Raw genomic sequence first — 18,792 nt, 5'->3', positions numbered from 1 at the left:
ACGTTTTTATATGTATGTATCTGTATATTTATTTTATTATTTTAGATGTATTTATATATATGTATTAAGTAATTTTATAATGCATTATAACATTTGATATATGACTTGAATTGTTACAGTGCATTGTATTGTTACAGTGCATTGTATGCTGTTATAGAAAGTAACCCAGAATCTTTTGTTTTGTTTGTTGCACTTATTTAGGGTTACACAGCGTGGAGGTTTTGTGGTTAATTTTCTTTGTGTAGACTCAGTGTTCATGCAAATGCATTTTGTATATTGTATGCAAAACACACGCAAACAAGGATTACAAATGCAAACCCTGGGAAGCTCTTCCATTGTAAAATTTTACCCTTAAGCCTCCACTTCATATTGCAAGTGAGCTATGCCTGTATACATATAGCACTGTGGATAAGCTACTGGAAATATAAACTAAAGAAGTTCTGAATTTGAATCTGCTGCCCAGCTGTGGCGTTCACTTAGAAAGGCCACAGACTGTGCTTCTGTGGATTTCCTCTCAAAGACATTTATGTTTGGTTAATTTGTGATTCTCAATTATCTACAGCTGGAAAATGAGAATGTGTGTTGTTATTTCTCTGGGTTAGATTCTCTGTGTTCACCCTGTCGTAGTCCGGTGACCTCATGATGTCAGCAGGTGTGGTCTTCACATATATAGTTAGGATAATTGGTTAGTATATCCACTTAACCAATGCTCATTTTCACACATCATAGTCAATTTCCATACCCTCAGTCTTAATACTGTTATAACTGTTCTCTGCCTCTGCAGGAACCTTTTTGTGTTCATTTTAACCAAAAGAAATTCCTTATTTACAAAGAGACCTTTAGAATTTTAGTTGCTTTCAGAATACTAACCGACTGAAAGGATTATTGTATTCTAAAAATAAGAATTGTTTAGTTTGTGAAGCTGTTACAATTTATTTTTTATCTTTAAGGCTCATATACTCATACTTATGTACCCCCATTATTCGATATTACACAATAACCTCAACATTTGCATTTGGATGTGTATTGTAGAATAGTTTTAGATTTAGACTGTTACACTCAAACACTAACAGATACGAACAGGGTAAAGCCCCTTCACTGAGGAATTTGATGGGGATAGTCTGCCTGGAGCCCTGGACTAGTGTTGGCACCACAAGGTACAAAACTTAAAGGCTGACTCTACTAGACCAAAACATGTCTATAAATTCTGGTGTTTGAAAGTTTTCTCTCTCCCCAATTCCTCCCCTTTCTCTAACTCTACAGGCCAGAAAGCAACATTGGATGGTTGCCATGGTGATGTGAGAAGTGTCATCTCTTTATTAGGGAGATGTCCAAAAGGTGCAGGAGATGAAACGTGAGCCGGATGTCGGACCTAAAAATTTCCTCCAACTTCTGACCAATCATGTTAACATTCTGTTTTTACCACACACAATAAAAGTGTTTACTGCCTCGGTGTGGGAGCCTTTGTCTCAATGATGCCATGTAAAACTGATTTGAAATTCTAACTGTTTGATTATAAATTTTGAAAACTTAGAATTTGAGCATATTTGTTTTCTCTCTCATAAAATGAAGCCGACAAAGCCAAAAATGAAGCTGTGATGCATCTTTGACTGTGTGGACATAAGCTAAAGACAAAATTCTTCTTTGGTTGCAGGTCTTTTTGATCCTCTCTAAAATAGTTCCTGCTGTTAAAAACTGGCTGCAAAGCAACAACATCTCCAGTTTGTGATGAAAATATCTAGACAAATAATTCCCCCTGCACAGATCTCAGCATGCATGCTTTTTGGCCATTATCTAGAACCACAGAGCATTTACATACAGTAAAATGGGTAATAAATTATGAATCTAAATGACTTTGAAACATTACAGGCCAAAATGTTTGGAAAATGTTTACCAGTCTCAAAATTACTCAAGCTGTCTCAAAACTAGGTCACTTTTTAAGGTACTTGCCCTGTTTAGGAAGAACAGTTATTTTGCTCTGGCCTACTGAAACAATCCAGATGCCCAGCCATTGATCCTGAAAACATTTCTGCTCTTTTTTATGCATCTTTTCTTCTTATTTTGTACTCTATTTTATCAATTCAAAGTGGGTGGGATTTGTATTTGCAGCGGGTAAAATATTTTATTTTAGTTTTTTTAGTTATTTATTTTATCTTATCTCATTTTAATTTTCTTTACTTATGCTATTAGCATGTACAGCACTTTGTGAACTCTGGTTTTATGTTAAAGTGCTTTATAAATAAAGGTGGTATGGTATGGTATTTATTGAACATGTCATAAATTTCTAAGTTAAATTTAAATAAATGTATTTCTAAATGTGCTTTTGACATGAAATCCTCACCAGATGTTGGTAACAATCTATGCAATGCACAAAGGGAAAAAAAATCACACAATAGATGTCCATACATTGTGTTATGTGTAATAATGAGAAATAACCCAGGGGATAAAAAGTATTGAACACGTGGCGAAAGGGAGGTGCAAAAAGGCAGGGAAAGTCATGACACCAGCTGAAATCTGAAATCAGCTGGTTCAGTCCCAGCTGATGACCTATAAAAAGGTGTCTCATTACCAAGGTGTCACACGAGAGACATCTTATTATGGGTGAAATCAATGAGTTCTCACAAGACCTGTGCAACAATATTGCTGCAAAAATACTGATCACATTGGTTACAGAAGAATTTCTGCTCTCAACCACCATGGCCCTTCTGTATAATCACCACACAAGACTCCATTGCTGAAAAACAGCATGTTGAAGCATATTTAAAGGTTCCTGGACAACATTTAGAAAAGCCTGTAAAATATACCCTGATCAGATGAGACCAAAACTGAACTCTTTGGGTCCCATAATATACACCATGTTTGGTGGTCAAGAGGCACTGTATATGACCCCAGAAACACTATTGAAGTTTGGAGGTAGTAGTAGTGAGACATTCTTGACTTTAAAAAAAAAAATTTTTTTTTTAAAAATCTGCCGCCATTTAAAGATTATGGAGATAAAATGAGGGTAATCGACAATGATTCCGGACACACAGACAAGGAAAGTCTCAGTTGTGTTCAGAGAAAAAAAAATCAAGCTGCTAGCATGGCCCAGACAATCACCTTGCCTGAATCCAATTAAAAATCTATGGAAAGAACTAAAGCTAAGAGTTCTTGTAAGGGGCCCACTGAACCTTCAGGATTTAAAGACTGTTTGTGTGGAAGGATGTGCCAAAACCACGACTGGGCAAGGCATGCGACTAGTTTCGTCAAACAGGAGGCATCTTAAAGCTGTGATCATCAACAATGGCTTCTGTACAAAATATTAAATAAATTTCACAGTTGTTGAAAAATTTCAGCGTCTTCAAAACTTTTTCCATGTGTCATTTCACATTATTACACATAATTTAATTTATAGACATCTGTGGTTTGATTTCTTTGCATGTGTGGATCAGTTGTTACTGACATCTGGTGAGAATTTCATGTCAAAAAGACCTTTAGAAATATATTTACTTAGACAGTTACTAATGTTTTCAATACGTTTTTTTACCATAGCAACCATTTAATATTATTTAAATTAAATTGTATTGATTATTGTATTGCTAATCTTACTCTTTATTAAATTTCATTAAGAATACACTCACACATTGCTGAGAGAAAAGAGATGACATTATGCTGTTATAAAGTTTATTTATTTTGTTTATATAATCAAAAAAATAATATTTGATGTTACATTAGAGTGCTTGAAATCTGGACTGCTCACAAACCTATAATAAGAACTACTTTATGCAATCACAGACGTATAATGGCTTCTCTGGGTTGCTAAGATTGCATCCAATTTCATTGTCCATGAGCGATAACATTTTTTTATTGGATTCTTTGTGTGCACTCCAGTCCAGTAGGTGGCAGCGTTGCACACTTTTCGCGCGGGTTTCCTTAAATGCCGAATACTTCCTGAACCGTAGGATAATTTAAACCGTGTCGGTGTCCTGACACATTTGCGAGAAAATCGATATTATACTTATTCAGTATTCAGTGAATCGTGTGGGTGAAACGAAACCTTTGGTGTTCTGCTGCAAAAACTTTTAAGAATCAGGTGAGTGCGACACTTCAACAGAGACCTCCAGCAGCGCATACAAGGACGCTTTTTAAATGTTGCTAACTCTCCTCTTTCATTCAGCCGTAGCTGTGGAAATGAAACAGGAGTACCAGGACCTCATCCTGCAGGCATGTGATGCTTCATCTCTGCGAGTCGGTGCTAAGATCCAGACCCTGTGGAGTGGTTATGGGGAGATAGTCCGGCTGCACCTGGAGGGCTGTAACCGGCCCTCCGTGGTTGTAAAACACGTTAAGTTTCCAGAGGAAGCCGAGCACCCCGGGGGTTGGAACACAGATCGATCCCACACACGTAAAGTGAAATCCTACCAGGTGGAGACACATTGGTACCAAAATTATTCCACCAATCAGAGCTGTCGCATCCCTGCCTGCCTAGCTGCCTGTTCCTATGGCGATGAGATGCTGATCGTGCTGGAGGATCTGGACGTGGCCGGTTACGATCAGAGGAGGTATAAGCTTAGAAACTCTGAAAAAAGCTTCAAAAAGCATGTTGCATAAAATCCATAAAAGTCTATGAAGTGTTCATGTTATTCAGATATACTAACCCCCACCCCTCCTCCGTGACTTGTGTATATTTGTGTATGTTTATAAAGTATATGGTTTGTATACCTAAGCAGTCATGGCTGATTTCCCACCCATAGACAGCATAAAGCTAGTATAAACGTGGAATTTGGTGAGTGAATCATCAGCTTAAATTGGCACTGAAGTCTGATTCTGACCATGAAAACCACAGCTACCCTGCACCAATCCAGTACATTACTGTAGACTAAACAGTACTGCAAACTAACCTTCCCAATCTGCACTATACTGTCTAGTATTTTTATGCAAACTTTAACCCCTGATTATTGGGCCAGATTATATCTACATATTTGTTTGCCCTTTTTTTTTTATCTCCTCCTGTGAGCACTGGTGATGGCTACACCAATAGGATTGTATTTTATGTGTTACTGTTTCTTTCCACAATCGGTTATTGTTGCGAAGGAAAACAGTGACAGGAAATAATAAGTCCCTACAAACCTAAAGTAATGAACCTGTTTTGAAAGTGTAAGGAGCAAAAAAGGACATACTGTTGTGCTGAAATGTAGAGAGTAAAGGTTAAACTTCATTAGAAAAATAAATACTCAAGTGTAGTACTGTTACGTTCCCCTGGGGGGGGTCTAGGCGGTGAGGGGGAAGTAACAAAAGTGACCGGGTCAGAAAAAGGAGTCAAGGAGGCGAAATAGTTAAATAAAACAGTTTTATTGAAGTAGTTCAACTAAAAGAGACGGACAAGCCGTTATCACCATAAAACACCAACAAAACTCAGGCGTTGGTCAAATAAAGCAAAAAGTCAAAAGGAAAGCGCAGCTCACTAGCTGGAAACACCACAAGACACTCAGCTCACTAGCTGGAAACACCACAAGACACTCAGCTCACTAGCTGGAAACACCACAAGACACTCAGCTCACTAGCTGGAAACCACTCTACTGGCACTCTGGCCCAGAGCTCACCCTGCTCTGGGCTTAAATACCCTTAATTGCTGATGGGAGTCAGCTGTACAGGAGGGAAAGGTGGCACCTCAGGCAGGAGGTAGTGGGACACGCCCACACAGGCACCCTCAGGAGAGAGAGAGAGAGAGAGAGAGGCCCTGCTAGGGCCGTAACAAGTACAGATACCTGAAAATTCTACTTAAGAACTGTAATGAAGTGTTTTGTACTTGCATTATGTTTTTCCATTTTTCTGCCACTGCTGTGAGAGCGTGCAGTAAAACAGGAGGCCTGCATATAAACTATGGCTTGGCATTAATGCAGTAAACACTGGATTCTCTTGTAGACATCAAAAATGTTCATAAATTGTGTTTTAGGTGAGGGAAGAGATAATTTAACTTTCTAAGGGCATCTTATTGTAATATTCATTTGTAATTTTAGGTCTGAAGGCGCTTTTTTTGATGTTTAGTTATTTTTAATTTTATTTCTGTTTAATGTAACTTAAACACTGTTCAGTTTCAGGTGCCTCATTTCCAAATTAACTGCTGAAATAGGCAGAAGCTCTTCTGGGGGTCGTTTGATGTGTCTGAGCACTTTCAAAGTAGTTCTGAAAGGGAGTAGTTCAGATCAGAGCCTTTATTAGCCTGGATAGGTATATCCTTAAAGCCATGATAAAGACATGCCAAATAGTGAAACAAACATAATTTATGGTGGTTAAAAAATATATTTTATTCTTTTTAGGACGAGCGTTACAGACAGGGAGATAAAGGCTTGCCTGAGCTGGCTTGCTCACTTTCACGCTCTCTTCTTGGGTGTGGCACCAGAGGGTCTGTGGCCTGTCGGTACCTACTGGCACCTGGAAACCCGGCCAGACGAGTTGGAAGCCATGGATGATGCTGAGCTCAAAGCAGCAGCAGGCGACATTGACAGGATACTCAGTGAGTGCCGCTTCAAGACCATCGTTCATGGAGATGCCAAATTAGCTAATTTCTGTTTTTCCCAGAATGGGAAGGATGTGGCAGCTGTGGACTTTCAGTATGTGGGTGGGGGCTGCGGGATGAAAGATGTTGTATATTTTCTAGGAAGCTGTATGGAGGAGAGGGAGTGTGAAAAGAGGGTACCAGGACTACTGGACTACTATTTTTCAGAACTAAAGCTATCGTTAAAAAAAGACGTAGAGTTTCATGCCCTTGAGAAAGAGTGGAGGGAAATGTTTGCATTTGCTTGGACAGACTTTCATCGTTTTCTGCTGGGATGGAGGCCGGGACACTGGAAGATCAACCGATACAGTAAACAGCTGACAAAGGAGGTTCTGCGCAAGCTGAAACAGTAATCAGTAGTTTCCATGCAGCAAGTCTTCCTGGGATAAACACACAAAGCACCCAGGAAATCTGTACACACCCATATTCATTCCTGTGTCATTTAATGAAGCATGCTTATCACGTCATTTGTGGGAAAATAAGAGTTGTTGAACTGCTAAGGCAGTTTTACTTTTCCATATGGCCTACTGCAAATTCGCTGCCCAGATGTGAATTAATATCAGCACTTTAAAATCAATACCGCACATTACAAAAAGCAAGAAATATGGCTGAAAACATTTCTGGATTTTATTCTAGTACATGCAAAGATGTATTCAGTGGAAATTATTCCGCATGTGCAATATTTATGAAACACCGATAAAAAATAAAGGCAACTAATAGCATTGTTATTGTAGAATGTGGGGTATAAACAATCCTAAAATAATAACTTCTACAATCTGTGCGAATATTTTGAGAAAGGAAAAACTCAATAATTTTGCGGCACTTGAGGAGGTGCTAAATACTTTAGCGCTGAGACTTAAAGTCTGGCTGTGTGGTTGGACAAAAGCATAACATTTTCTCCAAATGTAGTTTGCCTGTTAGGCAACTTACACTGCCCTCTGGTGGTGGAGTGCCATTCCAACGATCAGTCCTTTGTTTAAGAGGTTCATTTGAAGTAGGCGTGGAAAGATTGAAAATCTTACAAATAAAACAAATAGACTTTTTAAAAAAAATGTATCTAAAATGTCAATGATGAATAATGAAATGTAAGTCTCAAAAATAGTTTTCTTAATTGTATTACATGTTTTTCCACTTTTAGTAACCAAATGGTAAAGCAATACAAAACTATACTGTGTAAGAACATCATGTAACAGAGGACCTAAATTTGCTTAAAATTTACCAGACTGAGTACCAAATGTGGTGAATAAATTACGATATTGCATCATATCATCAGCGAAGTGCAGCACCAGTGTTGTGAATTGTATGCACACGCAAATATGCTGCCATCTACATTTTCTATAGCTATAAATAATTTAAACTAGGCTCTTTTTAGAGTTTATTGCACTCCACTTTGAAATAACATGGCTATATATAAAGCCAAAACCTGCTGACTGGGGGCATGAAGTCATTATTCATATTTATGTTTGGGGAATTAAATGACATTGCTGAAGAAAAAAAAATAAAGCTCCAACCCTGCGTGAGTCATTCTTTGCTGGATGATTATGTAGTATTTTTCCTGACACTCATCAGACCAAACAATATATGTCCAGTCTCCACATGTCCAGTTTTGGTGATTGGTGCAGATTTTATCCTCAGTGTCCAGTTCTAAGTTGACAAGAGTGGCATCTGGTGCGGTCTGGCATCAACGGGGCTTTTTTAAAATTGGCCCAGGGAACTGCTGCTGAATGGCTGTTTTCTCTTTTTTTGGTTGTGTAGAAAATCCAGATCAGCACCAACAACCATGCAATCATCAAAGTCAGTTAAATCAACTTGCTTGTCCATTTTGACGTTAGGTTTAAACTTGAGTTCGTCTTGACCACGTCTATATGCCTAAATGTATTGAATCATTGTCATTATATACTATACTACTATACTACTATACTATATACTTGCATTAATGACTTACTGAAAAGGCATACCTAATAAAATGACCAGGAACGAAATATTGGTTCTTATAGTCTGCGTGTTACTGTTGTCTGCTTTGAAATTACAATGTATATGGTCAACTTCTAAAACACCTTTATATCACAAGACTATAAACTAATAGATTGAAACCACTATACTAAACCAGAACTGTAGATTTTCAATTCTAAATTTCAAAGTGAAATCAAAAACACGAAACTATACTAACTTTAATGCGTATTTATTACTGCGGTGCAAGGTTTTGTTTTGTTTTTTCTTTGTTTTTTTGATCAGCTGTTGCAAAGAGAATGACGTGTTTCCGCTCTCACACCCGACATTACAACAACAAGGCAGGCGAGCCGAGCTGGGACGGGGAGTCGACGCTGACTGACTGACTGGGGAGTAAACAGGTACAAACAGAAAGCCCTCTGATGCAACGTGTTCTCATTTATTATCGTTAGACCTTTAAATGTGCTGTCACCTTGGGAGAGGCTAGCTAGTCCCACCGAATTATTACCAAACCACAGCGACGCTAGCATTAGCCAAGAAGCTAACGGCGTTACCCTGGCTTCATAACCAAGGGTCAAAATAAAAGCCGAGTTGATCGGAGTGACCGGCCCAGTGAGGCTAGTTTGCTATGTGTGTTAGTGTGTTCGCCTGAGGATTGTACAGATAAGCAGCGTTAATAGCTCACCTAACTCTAAACCGTCAGGTTTAACCCGACTCGGTGTGATTTATAGTTAAAGTTGCTTTAATTGTTTACTGTAAAGATGAGCCAACATGGCAGGTATCAGGAAGTTTAACCGAAACTCCCGACCCCTCCGCCTCACCTGCGGTTATTTTCGCTTGTGTGTGCTACATTTTGTAGATACATTGCTTTTCATTGTGAGCCAGCTGTGAATTGTTGTTGCAGTGAGCTGGTGCATTGCTTATTACAGTATGCAAAAGTGAGCTTTTTGTTGATCAGTTTCCTCAGTTGCAGGAAGTTTGGGGCAGAGTGTCAGACAGGTAGGACAGATGAACAATTATAGACTGGTGACCTGCCAAGGGTCTACACCAGCTCCAGCCTCGTAACCCTGAATGGTTAAGCTGGAGTTTATCTTTATTAATCATTTATAGCTTGTAAGTTAGTTTATTTATCCTATATTTTAAGAGGTTTTTTTGGCACACTTGGGGAGGGATTTAACTCTGTCACAGACATGGACAGGGACAGCTGCAGTAGTTATCCCTTTAATACTTCTTTGAAGTTTACCTGAAGGATGACCACACAGATTTCCATGTTGCATGTGTGCTTAAAATTTAAATTTCAAAAAATAAAATTATAGATATTAGAAAAATACTTTGTATAAATCAAAACAAAATGTTTTAGGATAATGTGTAATCTATATATGCTACTCTCTCTTTTTTAAAAACAGAAATCCAACAACCTGCTACCAGAAGAATTCCAACTCATAAAAGATCTAGAGATGAAGCAGATATTGTAAAAGGGGACCCACCAGCCCCTTACCTGCAGCATTGACTGTTTTTGGTGTTATACAAGTACCAGAATGGAGAGAATTTGAGGTAGCTTACTCCTCAGGACAGTCCTGAGTTGTGTCAGTGAAGGTTCCTCAGAGCCCACTTTCTAGTAATATGAGCCATGGACTCTGGGGCAGTTGATAGTCCTGTGACCTTGGTCATTAAGGCCCCCAACCAGAAGTATGAAGACCAGACCATTAACTGTTTCCTTAACTGGACTGTGGAGAAGCTGAAAAGTCACATCTCCAGTGTGTACCCCAGCAAGCCGGTGAGTAGCGTTTTGTCCATCTGAAAGAAACCAGAATCATGATTATTTTGATTAATAATCATATTATATATAATTTGAAACAGTAATTCATTTTTTCAGTAGGCTGCTTGACATTTATTAAAGGCATTTATCATCAGTTTACAGATATAAGTTTAAAAAAAATAGATGTAAATGAGATGATGTACACCATGTTGTCCAATAGGAAGAAAGGCCTGGGCTGCTGGTCCCTAGCAGCTTGCAAAATGCATAATAGAGTCTTTCCACAGGTCCAGTGGTTCAAATCTTGGTCCAACTTTAACTTCCTCTAGATAGAGCTTAGTGACCAAAGATTGTTTCTGTTCTGTTGTTCAAAGCTGAACTACAGCACCATTAAGTTTCACTTTTAGGAACAAACAAAAATGCGCTTTGTAAAGGAAACGGATGTGCTTGATATATAAATACAACAAAAATAAGAGATGTATAGAAAAAATTAGTACAAAGAGCAAAGTATTTGTTTTTGAGATTATTTTATTTAATTCATTAATTGTTGACAGACAACATCTTCATTGAATCCAAGTGATTGCTGAGCCCAACCTCATATTATGTTTGATACAGAATAATCAGATTTTCTGTGGGGCGAGTTTTTGTGTGTGTGTGTGTGTGTGTGTGTGTGGGGGGGGGGGGGGGGGGGGGGTCAGTTTATTAAAAGAATACATGGATTTAAAATTAAAGACAGGATGAAGTTTTCTTGGAGGTCTTCATATTTCAGCAGGGTAAAGAGCACAGCAGCAAGCACTGTGCTAAAATGGGGTTATATTTGTAGACTCGTGTTTCACCCAGAGGTGTGCCCCACTTTAAGACTGGAGTACTTCTCTAGTATTACAGATGATCCTAATGCACCAGTATGTAATACTACTCCCATGCAGACATTATCATTTGACCACTGATGTGATGTTCCTGAAAAAGTGGAAACACAGTGATTCAAAGACAACTTTGCTTTGATTCTTCAGTGAAAATTAATTGTCTGTATTCCTTCTCGGTCAAGTTGCTCTCATAAAACGGATAAGGAGAAACGAAAGTCTTGTGAAGAACTGAATATTTGATTGTACACATCACAGGCTTTCAGTAGGCTTTGAAATCTAATCCAGCCCAGTACTCTCATTTAACCCCAAGGCACCTAATCACTTTACAAACATGACAGGTTTGATGTCTCATACTTTGCTATCAGCTACCAAAAGGCTTTTCTCAACTGGAAACAAAAACATGTTGATGTTGCTGCACCGAGTTAGCTATGAAGGTTAAAGGGAGCTGGTTGTGACAGAGTAGTAGCTGGCAGTGTTTCCATAAAAACATGTTTGTGGATGTTTGGGTTTAAGTTTACTGTGAGGGCTGTGTTTGCTCAGACGCTCAGTTCAAGCTCTGCTTGGTGTCTCAAGAAGAAGCCCAGCAGTTTTATCATCCTGCATCAGGTTACACTATATAGAGGAGACTGGTGTGATTGTGTCAGACAGTGACCTGAATGCCTGTCATTTTCAGAATATTTAAAAGCATAATTTAAAAAAAGAAAGAAAGAAAAAAAATTACCCTCACTGTGTGTGTGTGTGTGTGTGTGTGTGTGTGTGTGTGTGTGTGTGTGTGTGTGTGTGTGTGTGTGTGTGTGTGTATCACTTCTTTGTCTCATTGTGTGATGTTTGTGTTTCAGCTGTCCAAAGACCAACGGCTGGTGTACTCAGGAATGCTCCTTCAAGACCACCTGCAGCTCAGAGATGTGCTTAGAAAGGTGAGAGCCACGTATCGATGAGTTTTTGGGAGGGGATGTTAAGTTCCTGGGAATTCCTTGGTGAGAAAATATTGGATCTGGATTTATCCTATAAGGGATCATATAGATTTCTTTAAATTTCAAGCCAGGTAGCACACAGCACACCTTGTTTTACAGTATAAACATTAACAAAACAAAGCATAAAATAAAGTTCACTGCATTGCCTTTCATGAAATAACTTACCTTTCTTGTCTGACCTTGTGTGTGTTCAGAGTTTGAATTTAAATTTTCAAAAGTTGTTCCAAAGTTCAAAACCGTGATGTGTCTTTACTCTTGTTGAGCGCACTGGCTTGTAATTAGTGCCACAGCTGTCAGTTACTTTAGTATTTGACTATTCTATTAATCCATTGAGTAACCGGGTAAGAAATATGTTTGTCTTATTAATGAACAATAAAAATATTAAATCACCTACAACGTACATAAAACATCTTCCTAAAAAACCAAAACATTTTCTTAAATTCAAAGATAACTAATCACAAGTACAATAATCTCAAGCAAAAGAAGTTATACATGCAACGGAGCCAGTTCATAAAATAAAATAGGCTTTGCTTTGTCTTCTTGTAAGACTTTTTTATGAAACTGTAAGCAAAAAAGAAAGAGGTAGATTTGGTTTTGTTTTTGTGCTAGTGAGTGAGCAGGTGTGTGTCTTTAAGCCTTTAAAGGACTATGTGGTGTCAGCAATGAAGAAAAACGAGCATATCAACATTCTCAGAGCTCAGGCTTGACCTCAGATTCAAAGAAATGTTTCCTGTTGCAGAAAACAGATGTCCTGATAGTGTAGATGTTAATAATTAATGTTTATTATAATTCAGTGTCCAGCATAGCAGACGCAGATCAGTGGCCTCTGAGTTTTACTGGCCTGCAAATAAGAAGGAAGAAAAAAAACTTTTATATTTTTAAATATTAATACAATTTAGCTGATACAGTTTTATTTATATTTTATATCAGTCTAAATCTTCAAAAATAATGTTACTTAAGCATTGAAAGAAATGTGTTCTAGTATCGTTGCAGTCCCACTTGTAGCCTTTGTTTGAACCAAATGTGAAACAAAAGATGAAAACTGAGATAAACTAATCTTTGTTTTCCTTCTTCAGGGAAATTTAAGAAGCCAACACGGCTCTCAAAGATTCATGAATTTAAATGTGTTGAAACAAAGGTGGTTTAGATGATTCTTTGATATAATTGCCAAATACATCCTCTGAGGTGTTTGGCTGTCTGCCTTGCTTCTAGAAGTACTTTGCTTTAGAAAACAAAACACTGAAACTAATTTATTAGTGATGTTTGTGAGTGAGCTGTCTCACACAATTACAGTAGAGTAGTTGTAGCGCATTAAGTCAGAACAACATACTTTATTAATCCATAGGGAAATTATGTGTAAGCAATTTTGTAACTGTTGGTATTTAAGTAGCTACAAATTGTGTGAGGGACTGATGGCCGTGCAGGAGGCATGTGTAGTCAGTTGTTCACATCCTCAGTAGTAGTTTAGCTGTTGCTCGTAGACATTTCCATCTGTGGGGGAAGTGAAACGGGCAGTCTGGGAAACAATAGCCGATGTGATGTGTGTCACCAACAAACGATGAGCATTGTCTGAATTCTGGCCATTTCCACTCTAATCCTTTCTTTCTCTCTCTTTCTTGCTTTGTCTCTGTGATCTGCTGGTGCCTTCTCCACCACCACCTTTTTCTTCCTCCCACACATCTGGATCGCTCCCTGGCCTTGTCGACCCACAGCACGATGAATACCACATGATGCATCTCGTATGTACCTCTCACAGTCCCCCCGGCTCACCTATGCCTCGGAGTCCCTCCAGCACGACTGCTTCTGATTCCAGCGTGAGTAGATCAACACTTACTAACACAATTTATTCGTGCTTTTAATGTATTTTTACAGTTTTAAAAGCTCTGGTAAGCAAATGTTTTTAAAAACATTTTATTAAACTGACCTGTCATAATTAAAACAGTTAGAGACTTATTCTGATTAAGTTGCAATCAACTTTAACTGGATGTGTTTCTGTGATTTCCTGTAAAAACTATGAAAGCTGTTTGATTAGGCTGCAGCCTCCATGCTCCTCTCATCTTCTCTCAGGGCAAACTTGATCTTTTCTGTGTGTGCTTGATTTAATTATTGGTTTGTTATTGGTGTTCACACAGAGTTCAGAGAGTGCTGGCTCCATATCTCCTGCCACCACACCAAATCAGGAAAGTCAGTCAGCCTCTTCATCCTCCTCCTCTTCTGATCCAGCGAGTTTTGATGGGCTGAGGTACCGCGGCGGCTTCGCCCAATATCCTCAGAGCACCGCTGGTATCCCTCAGTGGTAAGCAAACAACACCAAGACACGAGACTGGGCTTTTTTAGCTCTAAATGAGCGTTTGTGGGTTTTTATGGTATCACTATACAGGAGAGGGGCAATTTCACAAGCACTTTTTAAGTGCCGTGTATCAGGGTAGCACAAAGCATTCACAAGGTACTGCTGTCTGAACACACACAGAAAAATCAGCTTTGCCTAAATTTTACCACATGCACTTCACATTACTCCTCAACAATATACTTGAAATGTGCAATTCACTTGTATTTTTATTTTTTATTCCTATTTATTCTATTTATCCCCTTCGTATATTTTATTTATATTGTCTCTGTATTTATGTGTGTGTGTGTGTGTGTGTGTGTGTGTATATGTATATGTATATATATATATATATATATATATATATATATATATATATATATATATATATTCTGTAACTTCTGTCGGTGCTGTGCTTTTTTGGAAATCGAATTTCCCAGAGGAACCCACCCGAGGGATTAATAAAGTTCTATCTAATCTAATCTAAACAATTTTGGGCTAGAGAGAAAATTCAGATGGTTCCTGAAAGATGATAATTATTTTTTGATTTTTTGAATTGTTTTTTGTTTGTTTAATAAACAATAAAAAGACAAGTTAACGGGTTTACAGAGCAAAGAGCTATAATGTCTGCTATCTGTTATTATATATTAATGGGAAAAAGTTCTGACAGAGTCACATCTGAGCATTTACCCCCAAACTAATCTATGCCTCTTTAAATTATAGAAAATATAAATTTGTGCTAAAATATAAAATAAAATAATATGATTTAAATCAAAGGAATCACCACTGTATAAATAGGTCTTGCAATAGATTGCCAGCCAGGTGCTAATGACATAAGTACTCACTAAAGTTTAGTGAGATATTCTGTTTGACATCAGGTTGAAAGCAGGTCTGTGGTTCTGAGAAGCTAATGGGACGACCCTGAAGATGGAACATCAGTTTATGAATGTGTATCAGTTGTGCAGCTTTGTGTTAATGCCTTTAATAACAAATATGACGCTTTCCTCCCTCCACAGGCCCGATGCTGCTCAGGTTCCCTTTCATGGGGGCCTACCTGCCAACATGCCCCCCCACCCCATGTACATGCCAATGCAGATGCTGTGGTGGCAACAGATGTACGCTCGTCACTACTACATGCAATAGTAAGTGCAAAAACTGTCCTGCTATCATCATGCCAGTGACAGTTTGCCCAGTGACATATTTGTTAGACTACATTTATTTACTATGATTACTTCGCGTGCTGATTTGTTTGTTTGTCTATTTTGTTTCCATTCTCTCTCCCTATTCTCCTTCTTTTTATCTCCATTTTCTTTCTCAGTCAAGCAGCAGTAGCTGCCTCGCAGCCTCCCAGCACCTCCCCTCCCTCCTCCCCCACCCCCTCACCCCATCAGCCTGCCCAACCCAATGCTGTGCAGCCACCACTGGGACCTAACGCGGCCCCCAACGCCTTGCCAGAGAACCAGCCGCCCAACCCCATCCAGATGAACGCTCAGGGCGGAGCCGTCCTAAATGACGACGAGATGAACCGCGATTGGCTGGACTGGCTTTACACATTGTCTCGCGTGGGCGTCCTGCTCAGCATCGTCTACTTCTACTCTTCTTTTAGCCGCTTCGTCATGGTGGTCGGAGCCATGTTGCTCGTCTACTTGTGAGTTCATTCTGCAGAAGTTGTAAAAACAAAAAACGTATAATTTGTACTTTTAATTTTGACATTTTCACATCTGTGTTCATGACAGTGTACTGAATGTGTTTTTACTGCAACTTTATTTTCACCAATCATTTCAGTCATTTTAGATATATCTGTTAAAAACAACTTTAAAGTCAAGTGTGTGTCTATGGTTCAGGCACCAGGCTGGCTGGTTTCCCTTCAGGCCAGAGCAGCAAAACCTCAGAGGAGGAGGAAGAGTTCCACAGGAGGAAGCAGAGAGACACCAGGACATGCAGGAAATGGTGAGCTGGGCACTGTCTGTCACTGTTTTTCTGCCTTACTTTTCTAGTTTGTTGTTTTCAAAGACAAATATCAATTAAAATTTCTCAGACTGACAGACGACCTGATGAAGTTTGGCTGCATCACACCAAGTACACTCTGGACTGTTTCCCATCTTTGGAAGTCAATGATGATGTGCCAAAAATCAGCACTTGCCCCACTTGAAATATGTGCAGAGACTGCAGAATACTTTGCACTGTACTTTGAGTTTCTTGTCTTGGCCTGCTGATCTCTGTGCATTTCTTTGCTACCTTGATGTCTGAAGTGGATACATACAATGTGAAAATCATAATTTTTGGTATTAAATTATAGAATAGATTATAGCTTTTACAGCTGATCAACAGCAGTCCTAGGATGATCCTTTACCTGTAAACAGAAAAATCCTTTGTTAAAAAAAGAATTTCAGATTGCTGATAATGTGACAACTCAAAACAAGACTGTAGATGTCACTAGATATTATAAATATCTTGGAGTTTGGCCAAATGAATGTCTTTTGTTTAAGCATGTAGCAGTTTAATCTCTAATATAAAACCAATTGTTCAAGAGAGTTGTTTATTCTAACAAGGCCTATTTTTTTTGTTGGAAAAAATAAAGACAGTTGTTTTTAATAGGCAACTTCTTATTCACTCATATCTTTTCAAATAATTTCAGGTCTTTTCTGAGTCTTAACATGAGAGTACAGCAGAGAGATGTGCTGATAAAAACAGAAATGAAAGCAGGAAGGTTTCTGCTGTAGGGTTGTTTGCAAAGGGAAAATGGTTTAAGGAACTTGGCATTTCAGAGTGCTTTTATTCTCTGTTTCTTAACACTGACTTCATCTTTAAGCTTCACTCGTTTGCGTTTGGTTTTTAGTGTTTCATTTGTGTACATGATGATGTGTCAAGTAAACATAAACTTGCAGCGCATTATGCAACATAATATCCTGCCAACTCACAGGAAGCGCTTTCAAAATATAAATGGTCTTATTGTCATTTTAAGGTGGAGTTTAAAGCAATCAGTCCAGAATATGTCTGAAAGAGAACGTCTTTAATCTTTTTTGTCTCTGTTTGTTTGTGGCAAAGGAACGACTGATGGACGAAGGAATGGAGGACGATGACAGTGGCGAGGATGGAGGTGGAAGAGCGGAGGATCAGGGCCGGGCGGCGGCTGCTGCTGCCGAGCCGAGTTTCATTACAGTCGCGTGGTCCTTCATCAGCACCTTCTTCACCTCACTGATCCCCGAGGGACGACCCCACCCAGACAACTAGGTAGACCCCCTTGCTTCTAAAAATACTTCCTCTTCCTGCTACAGGACCCCCACCCCCCACCCCCACCAAACCTTTACTGGCCATAAATAACCCAAACGCATCTTCACACAATCCCATGTGGTCAAATACTCCTTGACCGAAGTACCCGCCTAGCCTCCTGTCCTCAACCAATGAATGAAGTGTAAGAGCAGTTGCAGTGTGTTGCTGCAGTAATGGAACCTTTGGTAAAGTCATGTCTGTGCTGTGTTAATGGAGTAAAAGCTTCAGCAGTGAAAGTTTTTGTTTTTGTTTCATCGCTTGTGAATTCATTAAGACTTGGCGATGACGAGAGACGCTAAAGGGAGTTGTCTTCCATTTTGAGCTGTGATATGGTTATGCTTGTGAATATTTTATTTCATTATTTTTTTAAATAATGGATGTGACCCAGAAATAAAAAGAAAAACAAAGTAAGGAATTTCTCTAAAATAATAGGGAAACGTTTCCTTAACAAACCATGGAAAACACATCCTCAAAGACATTTTCATGTATGCACACAGTGTGCATATAGACATTGCAGCTACTGAAGCACATTGTTTTCCCACTTTGTGTATTTTAAATATCTATTTACACATGTAAGTATATGCATCTTTAATTCCTGAATATATGCTTTTTTTGAATAAAAAATCTTGCTGCAGTTTAATTTGCCTGCTGTGGTGTACTTTCTCTAGTGCGCAGTTGATGTAGTTCCACTGATGTCCAGCAGGGGGCGGCATTCACACGCAGATATTGTATCCTCCTCTTCTCGTTTCCCAGATTATACTTTTGCAGTTCCTTTCTTCCTTTCCTTCTTTCCTCACTCTTATTCCATCCATCAGAGATATGGGAGCAGCAGGAGTTGAGGAAAAGACATAAGGAGGCAACAAAATAAGACGCCCTTGTGCTTTGAGGCCGTCATTTTAAAGTGATTTCAGTAAAATATAAGTATACCAATGTATCATATGACCTCAGATGTCAGATGTGCTTATATATTTAAATCTATTTTTAATTAAATTTACAGTGTAGCTTAATATTAAAGAATATACAGATAAAAAAGTTGAAGGGTAGAGAGTTTGACTGAACATTTCAATAATAAATGACAAAAAAAATAAGAATATAAAGGTTCTGTCTCTGAA

At 38.6% G+C, this 18,792-nt stretch overlaps 2 protein-coding genes across 2 annotated transcripts; both read left to right on the top strand.

The window, feature by feature from the left end:
• Window positions 1-3,918: 3,918 nt before the first annotated feature.
• pkdc (protein kinase-like domain containing) lies at window positions 3,919-8,053 on the top strand. Its single transcript, XM_085293033.1, has 3 exons — window positions 3,919-4,072; window positions 4,157-4,541; window positions 6,300-8,053. The coding sequence occupies exons 2-3, from the start codon at window positions 4,171-4,173 to the stop codon at window positions 6,889-6,891; spliced, it is 963 nt and encodes a 320-aa protein (XP_085149159.1). The 5' UTR covers window positions 3,919-4,072; window positions 4,157-4,170; the 3' UTR covers window positions 6,892-8,053.
• Window positions 8,054-8,667: 614 nt separating this feature from the next.
• herpud2 (HERPUD family member 2) lies at window positions 8,668-18,320 on the top strand. Its single transcript, XM_085293032.1, has 9 exons — window positions 8,668-8,889; window positions 9,895-10,265; window positions 11,947-12,024; window positions 13,794-13,895; window positions 14,214-14,377; window positions 15,424-15,549; window positions 15,726-16,055; window positions 16,252-16,357; window positions 17,456-18,320. The coding sequence occupies exons 2-9, from the start codon at window positions 10,119-10,121 to the stop codon at window positions 17,639-17,641; spliced, it is 1,239 nt and encodes a 412-aa protein (XP_085149158.1). The 5' UTR covers window positions 8,668-8,889; window positions 9,895-10,118; the 3' UTR covers window positions 17,642-18,320.
• The last annotated feature ends 472 nt before the right edge of the window (window positions 18,321-18,792 follow it).

This window comes from Mchenga conophoros, linkage group LG11 (genome assembly GCF_057382185.1).
Source record: "Mchenga conophoros isolate Kocher_MC1m ecotype Shallow Benthic linkage group LG11, M_conophoros_male_GT1.1, whole genome shotgun sequence".
NCBI classification, from domain to species: domain Eukaryota; kingdom Metazoa; phylum Chordata; class Actinopteri; order Cichliformes; family Cichlidae; genus Mchenga; species Mchenga conophoros.
The sequence above is the reverse complement of the archived record's forward strand: the minus strand, read 5'-3'. Positions and strand labels throughout refer to the sequence as shown.